A 20,720-nucleotide genomic window follows, 5' to 3' on the forward strand; every position below is an offset into this window, starting at 1 on the left:
GTATTGTAAATAAACGATTTGTAAAGACTGTTATTTATTTTTTTTATTTACTATATTTATTTCCCTCAAAGTTCTATTGTTAAAGAGAATACCTCGGAGATACATACAATTATGTAAAAGAACAAAAAAAATTATAAAAACAATATAACATTGATTTGCATATAAAAATTATATCATACCTTAAATTATAATAAACTTAAATACTAAAAATCATTTTAAACTTACAATTTACAAGAAAAATGATGCATTGATTTCACCACAATTATGAAAATTGTACAAAAGTTTCGACTAACCAAACCATAAAAGGTAGGGCTACATTGGATGCAGCACAGTTTAAACATATTTTCTTTGTCTTTCAATGCAGGCAAATTATACAAAGTAAAGAAAAATCGTGCATTGGGCATGGACCAATGGATGCATACCTTAAATAAGATAAATAATATGATTCTAAATGATTACCAAGAAATATCACAAATTAGTCATCAAATAAGCAAATGGCAATCAAATTAAAGCAATGTACAAAAAATGCATTGTCATATCTACCCTGTATGAATTTATATTCTACATTTGATTCTTAAATGTGGATTTTCGTCGCAAAAAAACTTGTACGAAGAAAATGTAGGTAATTTCATTATCTCTGAAATGGGATATTAGATTTATACACATTTTTTACTATCAAAACATATTTCAGCTAGAAACACAATATAAAGACAACATACCATAAATAAAATTCCACTATGACACAATTATTTGATCAAATCAAATATTAATGTAATGTTTTTGAATGGATTAAATGTCATTATTATTATATGGTAATATAAATATCTGGCCTTTGACAGGTGCTAAGGCAGTTAGTTCTGTGTTTGAATTTAGAATATGATCCAAAAACCTACAATACTCAACACACAGTCAACAAAGATCTTATGAAAGTTTATTAACTTTGACAGATGGTGCTAAGGAGCAACCTTAATTTATTTTCACTTATACTCACCGGATAAGGTAAGTTTAAACTAAATACATTTATGTGTGACAGTTTACCACAAACCAAGTGTGAATAAATCCATCCATACAATAGTATCACTATGATTCATTTACCACTTTTTCCTACTTTCTTATCATCTTGCACATCTTCTAAAAGCTTTTCTAAATCTAATCCCGCAAATTTTGAGTTCTGTGAATTTGATGCATATTCGAGAAACAAATCTTTCAAGAATTGGAGATCTTTTGTTAATGTTTTCACTTTTTCTTCAAGCATTTGATTTTCTGCTTTTAATTTATTCACTCTGGTGAATGTTTCTTGTGTTCGTTGTTTTGATTTGAATCTGCTTTTCTTAACTGCCTGTAAGTTATTTCACAATTTAACACAAAACAATTGCAACATAATTGTACAATAACTGTAATCTTTGACCTTTTTTAACTAGAAATAATGACCCAAAGTAATGAACATTTTTCAAATAAGATATGACCTAAAGGTTTATGTTACCAGGTCATAAAATAAAAACGAAATAATAACAAAACGAAAGGAAAAGTTAATGAAATAAATCCAACAAAGACTTGCATTATATTTCAAACATCTTTATAAATTTTTTGTCCGTTTTCTAAATGTAGGGTATATTTTATAAAGTAGCTTAAAGTGATTTAGATTTCTATCAATGGATTTTAAGATTTCCAATTAACAAACCTCATTGTTTCTGTCTCTTCGCTTCCTGTAGTCGTCATCTTCATCATCAGCATCGCTGAGACCTCGTTTGGGTCGCTTTTCCGGCGGCATCGAAGTAAAATCATCCAATAACATCAAAAGAATTAACTGCTTTGCAGCAATATGCGCTCACTTCTTATTTTCAGTTTTGTTATATTCGGTTTTCCAAGTTGTTTTTACCACAACCAAGAAATATGACGCAATAATTCTAATGAACTGGATTTTCACTTTCGTCACCCAAATTTGGTATTAACTTGTTTAGAAAAATTAAACTAAGAACTTTTAGACTTTTCCTTGATTCGAGTGAATAATTTAGTTCACATTAGATTAGAAAAGTAAAAATATAAACAAAATATAAAAGGACTGTGAAAAGACGATTTGATATGACGTGAATATGACGTATCGTGCGTCATTCGATTAACCAAAGATTATAGAATATGGCAAATGCAGCTGACGTCTACTGTCAACGTCATTACGACAAGAACAGATAAGAAATGGTAGTTTCAAAAAAAAAATATGTTAAATCTTTGGTCATGGCCAATCTATGTAGTGATGTACGTAGGCCTTCAAGAACAATGTGTCCTTTCAGGTCTTGATATGCGATATTTGCTAGACCAACTTGAAGGTTATCTGACCGTGGCACGAGATGATAAAATAAATAAAACAAATCATATCAGATCATATAATTCATTCATTGCAATAAATCTCTAACAATGTAAGTAAATCTTATTTACACAAATAATGGAAGCATCGTATGCCGAACAATCTAATACTGTAACGCTACATTACATAATCGTTAAGGAAACAGAAATTCAAGAGTTTTATGCTTATTTTACGCTTTATTAGTGACCAGACTTTGAATATGCGATGCTTAATGTGCAAATTTTGTTTTAATGACCATAAACATTGAAGTTAATGTCAAAAAACAACCGCCTACAATATTGTAGGCATATCCAAAGGTTAACATTTATTACCTTAATTTGGTCAATTCTAGCAAATGTTTAGGCCTGAACACTACAAGATTATGTTATCGACTCAATTTGCACACTAAGTTATCACATTTTCTATCAAATTTAACATTAACACTATAGTAAAAGACTAAAATCTAACAATCTATAGAAAAGTCATACGAATTAAATGAATATTTTACAAGATAATTCAAGTATAGTAACAGATAGATTAAAGTCGTAGAGCACAACACACAGACACACATTAAAACACGTAATTATTCAATATACTTAATATATCACAGAATATGCGATATATCAGAACACACGATTGGAATTATTTGCTAGTGATAAATTCAGTAATCATTGTTACCCATGTATATAAAGAACAAGACTATGGAATTCAATTGATAAATAAATTTACACTTGGATTTAGTGTCGTCGTTTATAAAAAAAAACACAATATTTAGATAATATTAAGAGTAGGTAAATATAAATTAATGTAAAGATAAAGCAATATTCACACATATTAATGGATATTCTTAGTAACCATAGACAATTTTTCCATATTTTTTCTGTATGTGCGGCTGTGTGCTAACGTACCAAATACGTAAAAAATATAACACTGTAAATATTATTGTCAAACTAATGCAGCTACCCATCACTATTTATAGTATTAATATTCATTTTAAATCTGAAATTTAAACTGACAGAAGAGATGACTAACATGTCTATCGCCTATCTCGCTCTAACGTGTATTATCGTCTCGCTCACTCCTGTATGCATTTGGTTTTAGTTCACTTACGAGAAAATTTAATGTAAACATTAATACGAAGTCCGGTCTATTGAAATATTTACATTTTACTTTTTTAATTAACAATAATTGTTGCGCTATATTCTGAGCTATATTTAACCAACTACTATTATTATGCATTATTATAAAATTCCTTTCGTTCTATTATATTGTCTGTTCGTTTTATTCCTTATTTGTTATTATATTAAATGTCAAAAATCGTATTCGGGATAAGAAAGCAATAAAAGTACGCAATTACAGCCTTCAAAAAACAGCATCTAATTTTGACAAATGTCAGAATTAATTGCGCCTTCATTTATTTCCTTGTCTAACTTTTGGCACAGAAATGCAATAGGAAAAATTTCTTTTATTTTTATTTTGTGCATCTATAATCTTGGGGTACGATTATGAATGTCAATCATTTACTGAAAACCTAAACGAAAATAGTATGTTTTCGGTTCCCTACATCTAATTGCTTACCACTAATAATAACTCAATCTAAAACAATCGATAAATACAGATATATTCAATGTTAAAATCTATTAATAATGACAAATCCGTAACAGGAACATTTTTTATAAATAAATAACCTCTCAGAAGCAATGGACATAGAGTATACAACATAGACCACACATCTTTTTTGTTTGCTTACTCTATGACCTATACTTTGTGACTAACGGTCTTAGCGTAAACGATACTTTTAAAGTTCATCATAGCAAAATGCAAACTGTTAAGTGGAATTTAATGGAAATAAAAAAATATAAAACAAATGTATCTAAACAACTTTTATAATTATGTCATCGTAGACTGAAACAGTCATGTTTGTATCATCTTATTTATGCATTGAAACATTCCAAAGTAAATACATAGACAATTTACAGTTATTTTTTATTTCCATTGAATTGGACTATAGTATTTGAGTCATAATTTATAAACTTTTTTTAAAAACAGACAAAGTAAAATCAACAAATATCAACAAAGAATTAACTTTTATCCTGATAAAAAATATAAAATTGGATGCTGTAAAAGTATCGTACATACAATAAGACTTAAAATGGTTTCTACTGCATACGAAATTATAGGACATCACAATTGATAAAATAATAGATTTTTTTTATTCAACATATTTCTAACCACTGACTATAAGACTACACTACATTTATCAATATTGCATACTCATAGTCGGCGACTAAAAATACGCTTAGTGTAAACACTACTTAGTACTTATTGTGGTCAATAAAGCCACATCATCATCATCATCATCAGCTCACTATACGTCCCCACCGAGGGGCTCAGAGCCTACCGTAAGTTAAGGGTGATAAAGCCACATACTAACTTTAAAATAAAAAAAATAAATGCAACAATTTTCCAATATAACTCGACAAATTTTAATTTACCACTACCGTCCTTATACAGTACTAGGTAGAGATAAATTAAAATCGTACGTGTAATACTTATTTCAATTGACATAAAATAAGGAATTCATATAATTTTTGGTTTATTAAATAACTAATAACTAATAAATTGGTTTCAAATGATATTTAAATAGATTTACAGTAGAAACCACAGAGATAACCTTATTTAGTAATAATTTTGATTTTATAAGATTCATTTCAAGTCTAAGCTCGCAAATTGTACGTTGGAGAAACAAACAGAACAGTACACCTTTGAATTTCGAATGATAATTAAAAAAAAAAAACATCAAAAATATGTTTTAGTCAAAATCTACAGCTAAATGGAATAAAAGTTTTTTACGTTGACCACCAGCTACTCGTCATCCACGCGTCATGTACGCGTAGACTAACAAGCGGTCAAACAAACGAAATAAAAACATGATTTTCAAACAAAACCAATTATTAAAACCTCTTTACATAATTTCTAGTAAGATCTGTTCAAATATATTTTTTTTCGTTAAAATTCGTAATAACAATGTCGTAATTAAATTACTCAAACATTTTCATTAAGTAAAGTAAAACAGTTAACTGTGAAAATTAGGCAAAGGTTTATAAACAGCCAATCATAACATTTTGTAGGTTACCTGACACTGTCAAGTACCTATAACTTTATTTTACTTTAAAAAATTAGGCATATTTAAATTCTTCATTTGAACCAACGATTTTAGCTTAGCTTAGACTAGTCTATCCTATCTAGGTCTTAACTAGTGAACTAGTTTAGTCACTTACGTAGTTAACATAGACAACAATTACGTCAAAGAGTAGACGTCAAAAATTATTACAGATAATAAAATCAACTCCATTGAAGTGACATTTTGTATTTATATTGCCATCCCTTTCATTTTCTTTGATAAAACAGAGACGACAATACATTTACTGGATAAGCGAAAGTGCAAAGGACCGAGATTTTCCTCGCTTATGGAAGTACTCCATAGTAAATAACGCACACTTTTAGAGGTTTCTCGCTTATCCAATTTTTTTAAATACAAATTTTAATGTAAAAGAGATCATTTTAGGCAGTATAGATTAAAAATCGATAAATCCAGACCAAATCTAATATCAGCATACTAATCGATATTAGTTCGAGTATTAAACGTTTTCAGTGTTGCCATTATGAAAATCTTAATTTGACATTTATTCTTATTCAAATCTACGTCATTATTTTTTATGAACACAGCCTACACTTAATTTTATAAAGATAAAGAGAAAAGATACGAGATTCGAAGAAAAAAACAATAAATTACTGCTTCAATACATTTGGTATCAGAAACATTCAATCTGTTTTTTTTTATAATTACACTGACGAAATCACACAAAACATGTCGTGGAATATTTTTTATAGTGTGTCTATTTAAGATAGATTAGTTTGACAATTCACTAGGGTTGGGTGGTTGGGTTGAGTGAAATCGATTAAGAATTTTTTCGATTTTTGATCATCGTTCTCATAGTACTTGCAATAGATAGTCCTATACTATGACAACCAATAGGTACAACATTAATCCTCATACAAAATTAATTCGATACTTCATAGGCGTCAGTTATCAAAATAATCTATCTTAAATAGACATAGTATGTTTTATGTTTCAATTTCGTTAATACGAACACGTCAGGGTTGCTACATATTAAAATTATTAAATATAATCTGTACTGTTCACTGTGGAGGTTGCATTTGAGTTTTACGACACTGACACAGCCATTTTATAATGCGAGCGTTGCGCTCAACAACGCTGGGAGGTTCCGTGTTACGGTAAATCTGTTTCTGAACTCCTGGACCTTGCACCTAAAAACAAACATATTGAGATATAAATAACAATAACAATTGTATATTTTAATATTAATATAACATTATTGTAACGTAATAAAACAGAAGAGATTGGTTATTGAATCTTTTTTTAAAATTATGATTGAATATATTGCAGTTACTATCAGTTGACGCAAAAACGTGCGAAATAAAAAAAAAAGGATTTGATTAAAAGTCTATGCGTTCTTCCGGGCTATGTTATACGTCTATACAAAATTTCAGCGAGATCCATAAACCCGTTCTGGATACACCTTGTAACAAACATCCATCCATCCATCAAAACTTTCGCATTTATAATATTAGCAAAATTGTCATTATAATGTGTATCAAAAGCTGTTCCTGCTTGATATAGATAACTTGAATATAAAAAATTGAATATGTTTGACAACTTGTTTAATATCAATTATAATGCTTATATACAAAACTATTTGTCAGAATATGTCAAAAAATGTAGTCAAATGTTCAACTCTTACCGTATAATCAGCAGCATTGGCGAGCTGATTGGAATCAACAGTTGAGGCAGAGGAGAAGAAGACCGGGCTGTCTGGAGGCGCACCTCTTAACAGGGCATCGTATTGTCTAGCTTCCAGACCTAGCCGCTCGAAGAAATGCCTCAATCTGGCGCTGCCTTCAGACCGGCTATCAGAGTCCCCGCCCTCCTCGGCCCCGCCCCCCGCCACGCCTCTCACCTCCCGCTCGCCCTCACATGGCGCAGAGGACGCGCTGCGACCGTCCGTACGACGGTATCTAGTTATAATTATATTGTTATATATATGTAAAAGCATAAATAATGCTATTTGACTCCTCTATTATAAAATATGAAATATTACGAAACAATAAAAATGGTGTTCAATGTCTAAAAATGTCCCCTTTTCTATAAATCCCCTTACCTTCCAAATTCCTATTTCCTTCCCATTTTTAAAATTGGTACTATCTGTATGGAACTGTTTAGTTTTTTTTTTAATAGCAAACATAAATATAGCGACGTGACCGCAACCCATAGACATTTATATTTGCAAATGCGTTGTCTACCTTTAATCGTTTAGTAAGAAGATATTTAATCTTCCTATACGCCCCCTTTTCTCATATCCACCTCCCCTCCCCATCTCTTACTGATAAAAAGGGTGGGCAGAAGAGGACTAAAATTAGCCCTCTGACACACAACTCATCAGACTGTACTTGGAATGACCTCTAAATTAAGGCGTGTCCTGTGTGGGCGTGGTATTACACTGGGCGAACCGCCATATTCGTGCAAAAAATGTTATTACAAGATCTGCCTTTGTTAAATTTAAAGAGATTATATTTGTAGATGATAAAAATAAAATATTAGACAAGATTTTGAAGTGAGCTATACCTGTCAGATATATCAGACTTGGATCGCAGTATAGGTCTCGGGCGACGCTGCTTGTAGCGCAGACAGCGCTGTCGCTTGAACGTGCCCAGCGGTGACGTCACCTCCTCCCCACCACATTTCTGAATATTCAAATAAAATTACATTCAAAATGAAACATTATATTAGATATTACAGTACTTTAGTTAAGTTATTCCTTGCATCATAATAGAATATGATTTAAGGTCATCACTCATTAAACCCAAAACAAATAACATAGACATTGTTCGCGTTACTTACTGACAAGATAAAACGAGACAGATGTATCCTATCGCTATCAATCTCTCACTTCCTCACATCTGTGTATCATAAACGCGTGATTGCCACTAATTGATCTCTATATCGCGATAGTTAGTTCAGATTTGAACGCGTCTGTTAATTCTATCTCTATTTTTAATTTTAATCCACACCACTAGAACAAACCACTACCATCAGCCTCAAAATGGCGAAAATAAAATAGGCACAAATACTACGTTCTTATAGCCATTTATATTGTGAGGTACCTGTTGTGGTGCATTAACGTAGTCCTGCGTATCTTCGTGCCTGACCCGGCGCGGATCCTGGTACTGCGGCTGCTTGCTCACCAGCTCCGTGCTCGGCTCGTGATACCTACAATTAAGAAGCGATAGTACTAAATTCACATCAAATAAAGATTTTAGCAATTCTAGGGCCCTGGGTGACATTCTATTTACCATGCATATGGGAGGAGGGTTAACAAGGTTAAGTGAGACAGTAATTTGCAGATCTGTGATGCCGCAATCTGACCTGCGCCCTGGAAGGTCACCCTGACCTAATTAGAGTTGAATTAATCAGTACTGTCCCATTTACATCATTCCAGTAACTGATCGAATCCAACGCTGTGTGAGAAGTAAAGATGATATTCCAAATGGAACTACTTACAATTAGCTTCATGTTCTAATCCAGTACTTGATTGATAACTGTACTGGAATGCTGTATACAGGGTAATAACTAGTGATAGTTACCTGTTATAGTCCCGGGCGGTGTACTCGTGTCTGCCGACGTTGAGACACTTGAGCGGTGCCTTGTACGTGCACTCGTAGTCACCGTAGTCGTACACGGGAGGCTCGTCCTGGAACTGGGGGGGCGGGGCACTCGCCTGGGGGGGACAATTAATTGTATCTATACTAGCTGTACGCGACGCGTTCCTGAGATATCTTCTAACAAACATCCATCCATACATCCATACAGCCGCTTTTATAATATTTGTAAGAGATAAAATAGAAATGTCAGTGTAAATGTACGTCGTAAGTACTTTTACGTACGTACATGACAATTCTATCTTCGAGCGAAGTGTTTTTTTTAACAGACTTCAAAAAGGAGGTTATCAATTCGTCTGCATGTTTTTTTTCTTTTTGATTTTTTTTTATTCTTGTCTATTGTCAAATAGGTTTTGGTTAAGTTTGTGATAAACTTATACATGCGTAAGTCGGAACTATGATAAGCGAAAGTCCACGGAACAGATATTTGTCTTACCTATAAAGGTTTCTCTATAACCCAAGATTCTCGCACATGGAGATTGTCCGTCAGGACCAGACAAAGACTTTTGTGCATATAAATTTCTTGGTTATCCTGATTTAATTGTGTTCAAGAAGTTGCGCAGATATCTTAATGAGGTCTTAACATGTGATACGTACCTGGAAGTGTATACCGACACGGGGGTGCGGGGCGTAGTGTGTGGGGGCGTGGGGCGGAGCGGCGTGGGGCGGAGCGGCGTGCTGCGGGGGCGGGGGCGGGGGCGAGGGCGCGCCGTCCTGGAACTGAGGCGGCGCTGACACGTAGCACTCTGCAGGCTCGCGGGCACGCGCACCGTACCGACTGCAAAATATACTCAAATTATATTAACATATTGTTGTCTCTGTTTAATTAAAGAGAATAAAAGAGATGACAATATTATGTTTTATATTAGTGTTGGAAGGATTATTTTGTCAAAGTAATATTTGAATTTTCAATTTTAATTATTTCCAATGTATTGCATACATTATGATTCGGAAATAGATACATTCATTGCTTATCACAGTCCTGCGTCCGTGGCTCAGAGGTTCAGTACTTGACATGTCATTTGCAGGTTCTGAACTCGAAATCCGCCGTATACCAATGCATTTATTCGACATCCTTATGACAAAGGAAAACATCGTGAAGCGACCTTCACATATCTGTAAAGAAAATCAAAGATATGTGTCAAGTCTCATGGCAGTGTAGTTGACTACGGTCTAGTCTATTCTCAGGGTAGGCTCCAATCCCTGAGTGGGGACATATAGTGAGCTGATGTATAACCTGGCATGTTCATGCTGTGTGGAGGAGCCGGAGTCAGCTCGTGGTGGTCTCGCGTGTGGTGGTGCACTGCGCTGCGTGTAGTGACCGCTTGAACCACCGGAGTCACGAGCGAATGACGACCCGCAACGACTGTGCCACAGATTAAATTAGTTATACCATAATACCAGTATAAAAAGTGTTTGTACTGGTATTTTCAATATAGTAACAAGTACGTTAATATTGTTCGTACTGGTTTTTTTAAATAGTATTAATATTATTAAGTCGAATGTTTGGATGGATGTATGTTTGTTTGAATGTATCTCCAGAATGGCTGAACGGATCTCGATGAAATTTGGCATACATAAAGAACATAGTCTAGTAAAACACAAGGACTACTTATTATGTTTATAACGCCGCGCGGACGGAGTCGCGGGCGACAGCTAGTACATGATAAAGTTTGCTACAGAAAGTAAATTAGTTCTATGATACGCTAAAATCTTCTAAACGACATACAGAACTAGTAAACAAAAACATGTTTCTTACAACTTCAGTTATAAAAAAAAACTTAGCCTAATTTTGGTTTTGTAGAGCGCCATCTCTGTCACACAGTACTATAATAGTCCATGTGCGAAAGAGATAACGCTCTACTATGAGGAATATATTATTTATCTATATTTTTACCTATTATAAGACTGATAGTTCTCTTCACCCGGCGAGGGATGTTCGGAAAACGCTTCGCAAGAAGATATCATCGAAGAATGGTTTGATCTATAACAACTGTAAATACATTTTATTAAATACTAGCAATTGCCAGCGACTTTATTCACATGAAATTAAAAAAAAATCTATTAATTAATATAGCCTATGTCATCCGGAGATAGTGTAGCTTGCTAACAGTGTAAGAATTTTTCAAATAAGTTCAGTAGTTTTCGAGCCTAACAGATACAAATATAATATCAAATCTTTCCTTTTTTTATAACAGAAGGGGGCAAACGAGCAGCGGGAACACCGAGGTGTTCAACGACGCCCATGGACATCAGCAATACCAGAGGAACCGCAGATGCGTTTTTATAATCTTACTAATATTATAAATGCAAATATTTGGATGGATGTTTGTTTGATGGTATCTCTAGATTGACTACATAGGTCTCCGTGAAATTTGACTTAGATGTCTACAGTCTGGAAAAATCGATAGACTAATTAAGGTTTCTTTTTTTTAATTCCGCGGGCGTTATTTTACTATACTATAAATGCGAATGTTTGGATGGATGTTTGTTAAAAGGTATCTCCAAAAACAGATAGACATACACATAGACTTCTAATTAAATTCTTTTTATAATTTCGCGGGGACGAAGTCGCGGGCGATAGCTAGTATTAGTATAGAAAAGTTTAAGACTTTATAATTTTTATGGTAACCAGTTACCTGGTGCCTTTAGATGAGCAGGATGCAGTGCGGTGATGTGCAGAATGGCGACGTCTGCGCGGTGACCTGCCTAACGTGTCCGTACCACCCACAGTCGTACTAAAATATTACATATTCATTTTGTAATTCAAAAACGCCAAATAACAGATTTATCGTAGGTTTCTGAGACTGAAATTCATGTATAAAACATATCTCTGTTTTGTCATTATCAAAGATAATGAGAGGGATGACTATATGTTTTATAGATGGATATTGGTTTCAGAAACCAACAATTAGGGCTGGTAAACTTTTATTAAGAAATTGAGCTCGATTCGAGTTTGTCTTAATAAAAATTTAAATAATATATTTTTTCTTTGCTTGACCAAAGGTCACTCATCTAGATCATTTCAGAAATATCTGATCTGTACAGATGTGTACTCACGGCTCGGGGTAGGTGTGCGCCTGCGCATGTAGATCGGGCAGTGACTTATGACTGTTGATGTTGGTACAACCCTCCTCCTCTCTCATGCTCGGCTGAGAATGCGAATTTGATCTGCAAATACAATAATTATTTGTTAGAAATAATAATTGATATTAGTGTACGTTCAAACATCAATCAGGTTTCTGATCTCAGAAATGAGGGAAAGGGTGGACGATATTCTCTCTCTCTCTTATTTTGCATAGTTCTATCTTTCATTCCCAGACATCTAGTAGCTATTTTTTATATAAAATATTAGCAGATATTAATAAATTTACTTATATTTCTTGTACTATTTCAAATAAGCTCTATTTTTGTGCTAGGACATCGTTTACGACAATAGTCGAATGGCGAGATTCATACTAAACGACTGCTAAAAGGACTTCTATTAAATATTGAAGAACTCTGACTGTAGCAGTATATTTTGTATGTATGTGTGCGTGTGCATGCTAACGTGTGCGTATACGTACCTACGTGTGCGTGCATGTGTGCGCTTGTACGCACGTGTGTGCATGTGTGTGCAAGTGTGGGCATACTGCACATGCGTGTGTGAATCACCTGATGTATCTGGGTGCGGAGTGCGCGTACTGTGCAGGCGGGCTGATAGCGCCAGGGTCAGCTGGCGAGCCTTGCCCGCTCGCCACCGGCTCCGGCAGCTCCATCTGACCCAGTTGTACCAGCTGACCACCGCTCGACTGAGGGCTCGCTATATGTTGGATACATGTTTATTTCGAGTTAAACATCTTTTTGGAAAAACCATTTTTTTTGTATATTCCCATTTTTACTGGATTTAGAACATAATAATAAAAACTACATGACAACTTAAAATATCTACTAAACGAATCTTACTAATATTATAAATGCGAATGTTCAGATGTATGGATGTATAGATAAGTGGATGCTTAAAAGATGGTGTGTCCACAACGGCTAAATGGATCTCGATGAAATTTGCCATAGATGTAGAACACAGTCTGGAAGAACACATAGGCTAATAATTATGTATTTTTTAATTCCCCGCGGACAGAGCCGCGGGCGACAGCTAGTATTAACAGAAATAAATAAGTAAATTACGGCAAAACAAAAAAATATTCTAATTTTAACACCCTGTATTACTTTTAAAGCACATAGCTATATTTTATTAAATTAAAAAAAAAAACTTACGTATAGAATATGTATTTTTAATAATAACTTCACTAGGCCTCTGTCTTGGTATTACAAATGATTCCGGGAAGAAAACTCTAGCATCACCGAAGCTCAGTCTCTCTCTATCCGTTTCCAGACGGTGCGGTTTAGATCCGGACGTGCCGGACGACGATGTACCGGAGAACGTTCCGGACGTGTGCTGCGACCGACCCTCGCGTTCCGGATACGATTCCTTACGACGACTGTCCGGGTAGATTTTGTGCGCTGTAATTATCACCCGTTATAAGTTTTCATCTTACTAATATAATAAATGCGAATGTATGGATGTCTGTTTAAAGGTATCTCCAGAACGTCTAGATAGATCTCTCTGAAATTTAGCATAAATGTAGAACATAGTCTGGAAGAAGACATATGATACTTATTATAGGCTATTTAATATATTTATATAAACGTAATTATAAAGTTACAAAGAGAAAAAAAAATTGTACATTTCAGTGGTTCACTCTCAATTAGTCATACAATAACGTAAATCTTCTATATCCATACAAAAAACAAATATACATACAAACAGCATATCCAGGTGTATAGACATTCTCTCTGCTGTCGGAATGTTCCAGAAGTCTTCTTAATGTGTTCTGTAAACCCTCGCCCGCACTCACCGCACGTCTAGCGCCCCCCGCACTTCTCGTGGTGCCATCTGGAAACAATTTTATTAATTAAAAGAAACTCAACTATAGAACTTTATATGTCGTACTGAGAATGTTTGGATGTATGGATGGATGTTTGTTAGAAGATATCTCCAGTATGGCTCAACGGATCTTGGTGAAATTTGGCATAGATGTAGAACATAATCAGGCAGAATAGATATGCTACTATAAGATCTTTTTATTTTGGTTTTATCACATTTTATTTATAATAATTGTTAAATACATAATAGTATATTAAAAGTTATGATTTTTCAATGACATTTTTTATTTATTTAATAATTTAAAGGCGATGATGACGATTTATAGAGCGTAAGTGACGTTGTACTAATTTGTCATCTCAAGACAATAAAATTGCATCGATACTAACATGGGTTGCAACATGCGTCAGTGTTGGCAGTGCCCGAGCTGACTAGATGACAACCGCCCGCCGCTATCGCCTGACTGAGACCACTGCTCACCTGCAACATGCACATAAAAGGTTGGACAAAGACATCACAAACACCCATGGCTTCAGAACTTTAGAATAATGCTTTGTAGTGACACTCGTAGTTACATATTGTCGTCTCTGTCGTTTGAAAGAGAGTAAGAAGGATGCCAATACGTTAAATTTTGATGATCACGAATACCAGGCATATATCACTGAACAATGGTGTGAAGTGTGGCGTTAGAGGAAAGATAGAGATAGAAGTGTGTGTGTGTGTGGGTGTTTATGAGTGGGAGAGAAAGAGAGAGAGAGAGAGAGAGAGTTTACTATGTAACTCACCCTCAAAGGCAACTCTTGTTTCCTATCCAGAACGGTCTCCGATTTCACGTAGAACGCTTTCGTCTCGGCGAGCAGTTCCACTGCCGATTTGCGCTTCTGTTGCGGCTGGGGCACTAGCGACCGTGGCGCCGCCATGCCTTCCTTCTTACGTGGTAACTTGAAACTTGCGAATAGGGAGTCCGCTAGACGACGTCTGGGGGAAAATGAACCGTATACGCGTGCATTAAGGTACAAATTACAGGTGTAGTTTTCCCGTAATGCATTAAAAAACTAAAGTAAATCTATGCCTCATTGAACTATAGAAGAGATATTTTGAGGTTATCATGTTATTGAATAGTTACGATCGTTCGTTTTCTCACAGAGCAACGGTTATAAATAGGTGAGAGTTTTTCAAGCGATCTAGTAACTGCATTGTTTACTCTGTCTACGATTAACTGTATTCATCTATTTTAACTACATAGTAAATCAAAACAAAAGCAAAATGCTGGTCGTTTCAGCGATATCATTGGGTGGTTAAGTTTATTGTAATCATAGTTATTGCAGGATAGCTAATTTACTAAAGTCTTTACAACGTTTTTATAGTAGGAGTGGGTGAAAAAAAAAATTTCCTATACATCCTGTCCCCATATTGGACCATTACTGGTGTCATAAACAATATTACCGTTTAATTTTGTAGGATATCTCGTATGCTTACCTCGGCGGTGATTCAAACGACCTAGAGTACGATGTATCTGTCGCTCCTTCAAACTTCTTCCTAACCTCTTCAACCTTGGACCATGAGGAGTCGACGTTCAGCCGCCTGGTCAGAGGCGCGGCGGCTGCATGCTTAGTGAGCTCCTCCCGCGTCCTCTTCACGGACACCTCAGGTATGTAGTCGCGGTGCCGGCCACCCCGGCTCTCCTGGCATCGCTCGATGAACTGACGACGACGAAGCGAGAGAGACGCAGAATTGTGATCGTCTTCGTCGAGGCACCTAAAAAGTAACATGAGCTTAAATACGGAAGACGTGATAGATGGGTTGTGTGAAGGAAGATATGCGTAAGAAGGGAGTGAATTCAGATATGACAACTTGACAGAGATGTAGTGAAGATTAGTATTAATAATTTACTGTATATTACTAGGAAAGCTGACAGGATGGTGACAATGAGCTTTCAAGTGATCGAGTCAGGTGAATCGGGGACCATAAACCATGTCCACACCATCACATTAGGCGGGCAGCGTGAACATGCCCTTATAATTCTTTTTAAATGAAAATATATATTTTATGGCTTTTAGTTATCTATAAATACTTTTTAAAGATCGGGTACAACGATAAATTGTACAAAATAGTTTAAAACTTACCACTCCTGGTACTAGCGAAATGGTACGATAAAATTCCTCACAAATAAAATCGACTACTGGTATAAAACTATAAAAAAAGAAGTAAATAGGTCCCTTGTGAGTCGATACATAAAGGAGCGAGTCAAATGAGTTAGTCATGAAATGGTCGCATAAAATAGAATCAGGACGAAAACCTCGTAACGGCGTAATAGACACATATAAAATGCATAAGACTCGCCTTGTTCTCGCAAATTCAAGGCGTGGGGTTCATAAAGTTGGCAGTTTTACGACCCATAGACTGTCTTCACTAAAATAACTCACGACACTGAGAATTAAGGGTAATTACTCCATCTCACACAAAAAATTAAACATTATAAGACTTATTCCAATTAAATCTATTTACCGTTGCTTTCTGAGACCAAAATCTCTGTATAACACAGTCACCCCTGTCATTATATTTGACAAAACAAGGATAACAATATGTTTTAAACGGAGATTTTAATATCAAAAAACCCACAGCCAAACAGACATATCTAACACATAAAAAAGATACGTACAATTCCGATAGTTTACGGATACTATTATTATCAACGTGGCCAAGAGACGATGATGATAATGATAATAACGATGACATTTTACCTAGCGGGCTGCGCGAGGTGCGAGCGGCAAGGCTGGTAGCAGGAGAGCGCGGCCATGTCGCCGGGAGCTGCAGCCGTGCCACCTGCTCATCATTCGCTCTCCCCTGATGATCCTCACTCACTCACACAATCTGAAACAAATAAAATAATATTATACAAGGATGAAAGAAACTATATTTATAGCATGAAAGTGTAATTCAGATGGACTTATACCATCCACATTGATAAAATACTCTGGTATTATAAGCACCCGAAATCAACGTGTATATATACATGGATGTATGAATGTAGAAGAAGCGAGAGAGGTTTGAGAGGACCGCGCTCTTTGGAGGTCCGTGGTCTGCCTATCCTTCTGGGTTACGTTGTTTGCAAAAACTTGAAGAATCTATATATATTTGCAACAAGTTGATGAGTTACTTATACCTTATTTTAATATATAGAGAATAAGATGGAAAGAACAAAATTTTCCTTTCCCATCCTATTTCAAAACCACATACCCTTTCCATACAATAGTTTAACGTAGGTAATAATGGAAGTAAAAAGTTGACAAGCATTTTCTCTTTTGGCAATATATCGACAAGTACGTTTACAGGAATGTAACTTTCACAAAAATTAAAAAAGATGACGTGCATTATTCGGTAACACAAAATAACATTTTGATACAATTGATTTATGTTACGTCAGGAACTAACAACTTTTTAGTTAACTCATAACATATTGCTGATTCAATACACGTAAAACTAAAAACTCAATTCACGAACTGCCAAACTCACGCTGAGTTTGGCCAATAAATGCATCGCTTGGTGGAGATTTTATGTCTTCATTAAGCAACAGATTAAGTAACCATAATGACTATAACCTTAAAAACTACAGTAAGCATTTTACTCCTTTCACTCCAAATTCACCTCCATAAGTGAACAATAATGATATATTAAATTTTTAATACGATTACATTCTAATAGTGCTTCTATTTAATTTTTTTTTTAATAAAAGCATTGCACAAAGTACACAATAAACTTAGTTGGATCGGATTACTTAGTCATTACACGACAATCGCATCTGTTCGGTACAGTACACCCACAGACTAAAGACTATTAAATTGTACAATTATTCAATTTTAGACATAACAGGGAGATTGTTAGCTGAAGTATATGACTTTGGATAAATTTAACAACACCCACGTTCAAATAATTGCACGTAAAATATTCTACGAACCACAATACATAAAGTATCTGCTTTATTATTGAGTAGCTGTCTCCTGCGACTCCGTCTGGACTGAAAAAGTAATTCGTAGCTTACTTATACTTAACTTAAATGTTATAACTAATTTTGATTTGTATTTCTAATCATGTATGCGTAGATGTAAAAATGTAGAAAGAGCGAGAGTTGTTTTAGAACTGCGTCAAATGGAGATCTATGGTCTTTGTCTTCCCTTTAGGGTTACGGGGATGAGTCGTAACAACATTTTGTTTTTTTAATTATTGGACCTTATACCTACAATCATGAAAAGAGCGAACGCTTTTTAATTCGTGCCTTACACTACAATATTCTAATATCGAGAAAAACTTCCAATATTTCTTGGGGTGAATTTAACCCTATTTCCCACACAGGAAGTGCAAAGCTAGCGGTGTTTATGCATCAGGGCAATGTCACACATATACGAAATCAATATGAGCCTTGAAACGCAATATTCACACCACACTAACCGATCTTCCTTTAGAGTTCCACGGGAAAAATTTCTTGCGGTCTATCCGGTAAACGATACGACTATAATGTTCGCAGATCCCAGAGAACAAATCTTGCACTTAAATACATTTAAATTTATTAATTGTTAGATAAAATTCAAAAACAATACCTTCATAATAGACATCTCGTCAAATTAAGCACATTTGATATCAAACATGAGGACAGGGGTTCCAAGTGCCGCCCAACCATTTCGCCTCGGAAGAGACAAAAGAAAATATGGAGAACTGGTCGCCAATCTTCGTTAGTCTGAGAGGCGCCTCAAGAAGAAGAAGAAGAAGATAACAAACGGTAGTGTTGATAGGGTAGGTCGAGGTGGGCCAACTGCCCAGGGCGCCTGATATAAGGGGGCGCCGCGGGCGCTAGAGTCAAATATATGGTGGCGCCTGCGGTGGCCCCCAAGATATCCTATCTTCGGAAAATATTCCTCGACACCAAAAAAAAGGGGGGCGCCACAAAAATATTTTTTTTATATACTGACCTCATAATTTGATTTGAAAACACAATCTATACGTGCCAACATTCACTAGCCTACAGGTGTCCTAGATGACCAAACCGCGGTACCACATCCTAATTCGGTTGTGTCAATAAATTTCATGCCTACGTATTTCCTCGAATAACTTAAGGCAACAATTGAATGCGATGTGACCACAGCACAATAAAGAGGTTGTTATACTCGGCGTTACCAATTATGGCTGAATTGAATAGCAAATTAGCAATTTATCATTTAAAGCCACGACCACAATTTGTTAAAGTTAAAATTTTGCTATAAACATAAATATAATTTCAACTATTATTGTTAAAAATTACAACGTATACAGTATAGCTGTTGCCTGCGACTTCGTACACGCGGAATGGAAAAAAAACTTAATTAGAAATATATGTGCTCTTCCGGACTATGTTCTACATCCATCCATACATCTGAACATTTGCATTTATGATAATAACAAAAGAGAACTATAAATATTTCTAAGTTTAATAACATCTCAAATAAAATTAAACACGATAAAAACTTTCTAAACGTACCAAGTTATTAAACATTGTGCAAATGAAATAATAGTTAGATACGATTATTTACATTGAAGCCATGCATACTAATTACACATCATCACCATCATCATCATCAGCTCACTATACGTCCCTATCGAGGGGTTCAGAGCCTACCGTTAGTTAAGGGTGATTATGCCATAGTTAACCACGCTGGCCAATTGCAGTTTTGTTGACTTCACACATATCTTTGAATTTCTTCTCAGATATGTGCAGGTTGCATCACGATGTTTTCCTTCACCGTAAGAACGTCGGATAAATGTACATATGTAAATCGGAAATCGAAAAACTCATTGGTACAATGCGGGATTCGAACCCAGGATGCAAGTCAAGTGCTTAACCCCTGAGCCACCGACGCTCTTTACATTCTTTAATTACACATATATTATGAAAATAATTTTAACAAAACAAATAACATAAGGGCAAAAGTAATTGAGTAATAAATTAAACAAATGTAATATTAAATTTATTCTAGTGTTGATTGAAATTTCTAAGAAATTATGTCTCAAATTCCATTACAAACAGCTTAATAAATCACAGAGATAAAGCCAGATCAAGTTATTGCATAGTTGGTTCGATGTTGTCTTAACTAATCGAATTATTGGGAAATACTTGAAAAGGACTTTATTGATATATTTTCAAGTATAGTCTGAGATTCATATCGTACAAATATTATAAATGCGACTGTTTGTTCGTAGGTATCTCCAGAACGGCTGAACGGATCGCGATGAATTTGGCATACATGTAGGACGTAGCCTGGAAGAACACACATAGGTTACTAATGTTTTTTTTTAATTCCACGCGGACGGAGCTATTGTTACAATATTGTTAAAAAAAAGTAAAATCCTCCATTTTTTATCCATTTAACTCGATTACGATATAGTAAGTTTATTTTCTAGCGTGCTTTCACTATTAGTAATTTTTATTTAAATGTAAACAAACTGTGCGTTCAATTTATAATAAAACGTGCACTTAAAACATTTATTTTAACAACATTAAATGAGCAGAGGTTACGTAAAGATCTCGACTAAACATTGCTCGGATAAAAAATCCAGCGGACGAAAATAGGTCGGACTAAATTAGAAAGGGTTGAGGGCAAAGATTGCATTGTATGTAAGTTC

The 20,720-nt window shown here is 35.0% G+C and overlaps 2 protein-coding genes across 2 annotated transcripts in view; both read right to left on the reverse strand.

Moving 5' to 3' along the window:
* Positions 1-83: 83 nt before the first annotated feature.
* Irbp18 (Inverted repeat binding protein 18 kDa) lies at positions 84-2,101 on the reverse strand. Its single transcript, XM_013314967.1, has 2 exons — positions 1,682-2,101; positions 84-1,339 (listed from the first exon to the last, which is right to left on the reverse strand). The coding sequence occupies exons 1-2, from the start codon at positions 1,793-1,795 to the stop codon at positions 1,088-1,090; spliced, it is 366 nt and encodes a 121-aa protein (XP_013170421.1). The 5' UTR covers positions 1,796-2,101; the 3' UTR covers positions 84-1,087.
* Positions 2,102-6,122: 4,021 nt separating this feature from the next.
* LOC106113485 (uncharacterized) overlaps positions 6,123-20,720 on the reverse strand; it is a 43,803-nt gene continuing 29,205 nt past the window's right edge. Inside the window, exons 2-18 of the mRNA XM_013306286.1 lie at positions 16,811-16,940; positions 15,546-15,824; positions 14,852-15,044; positions 14,456-14,546; positions 13,947-14,078; positions 13,400-13,645; positions 12,797-12,944; positions 12,203-12,313; positions 11,782-11,880; positions 11,040-11,135; positions 10,380-10,508; positions 9,740-9,920; positions 9,068-9,201; positions 8,588-8,693; positions 8,049-8,167; positions 7,168-7,441; positions 6,123-6,673 (exon numbers count right to left, since the gene is read on the reverse strand). Coding sequence (XP_013161740.1) covers positions 6,545-6,673; positions 7,168-7,441; positions 8,049-8,167; positions 8,588-8,693; positions 9,068-9,201; positions 9,740-9,920; positions 10,380-10,508; positions 11,040-11,135; positions 11,782-11,880; positions 12,203-12,313; positions 12,797-12,944; positions 13,400-13,645; positions 13,947-14,078; positions 14,456-14,546; positions 14,852-15,044; positions 15,546-15,824; positions 16,811-16,866 — 2,523 coding nt within the window. The 5' untranslated portion in view covers positions 16,867-16,940 and the 3' untranslated portion in view covers positions 6,123-6,544. The remainder of the gene's footprint in view (positions 6,674-7,167; positions 7,442-8,048; positions 8,168-8,587; positions 8,694-9,067; positions 9,202-9,739; positions 9,921-10,379; positions 10,509-11,039; positions 11,136-11,781; positions 11,881-12,202; positions 12,314-12,796; positions 12,945-13,399; positions 13,646-13,946; positions 14,079-14,455; positions 14,547-14,851; positions 15,045-15,545; positions 15,825-16,810; positions 16,941-20,720) is intronic.

This window comes from Papilio xuthus, unplaced genomic scaffold (genome assembly GCF_000836235.2).
Source record: "Papilio xuthus unplaced genomic scaffold, Pxut_1.1 DF829758.1, whole genome shotgun sequence".
Lineage (NCBI taxonomy): Eukaryota > Metazoa > Arthropoda > Insecta > Lepidoptera > Papilionidae > Papilio > Papilio xuthus.

Bases quoted from the DNA above. Each gene is read 5' to 3' on its own strand.
- Irbp18 (XM_013314967.1), bottom strand. From the start codon at position 1,795: ATGTTATTGGATGATTTTACTTCGATGCCGCCGGAAAAGCGACCCAAA. The intron at 1,340-1,681 runs GTTTGTTAATTG...AATAACTTACAG, and splicing joins GAAGAGACAGAAACAATGAG to GCAGTTAAGAAAAGCAGATT.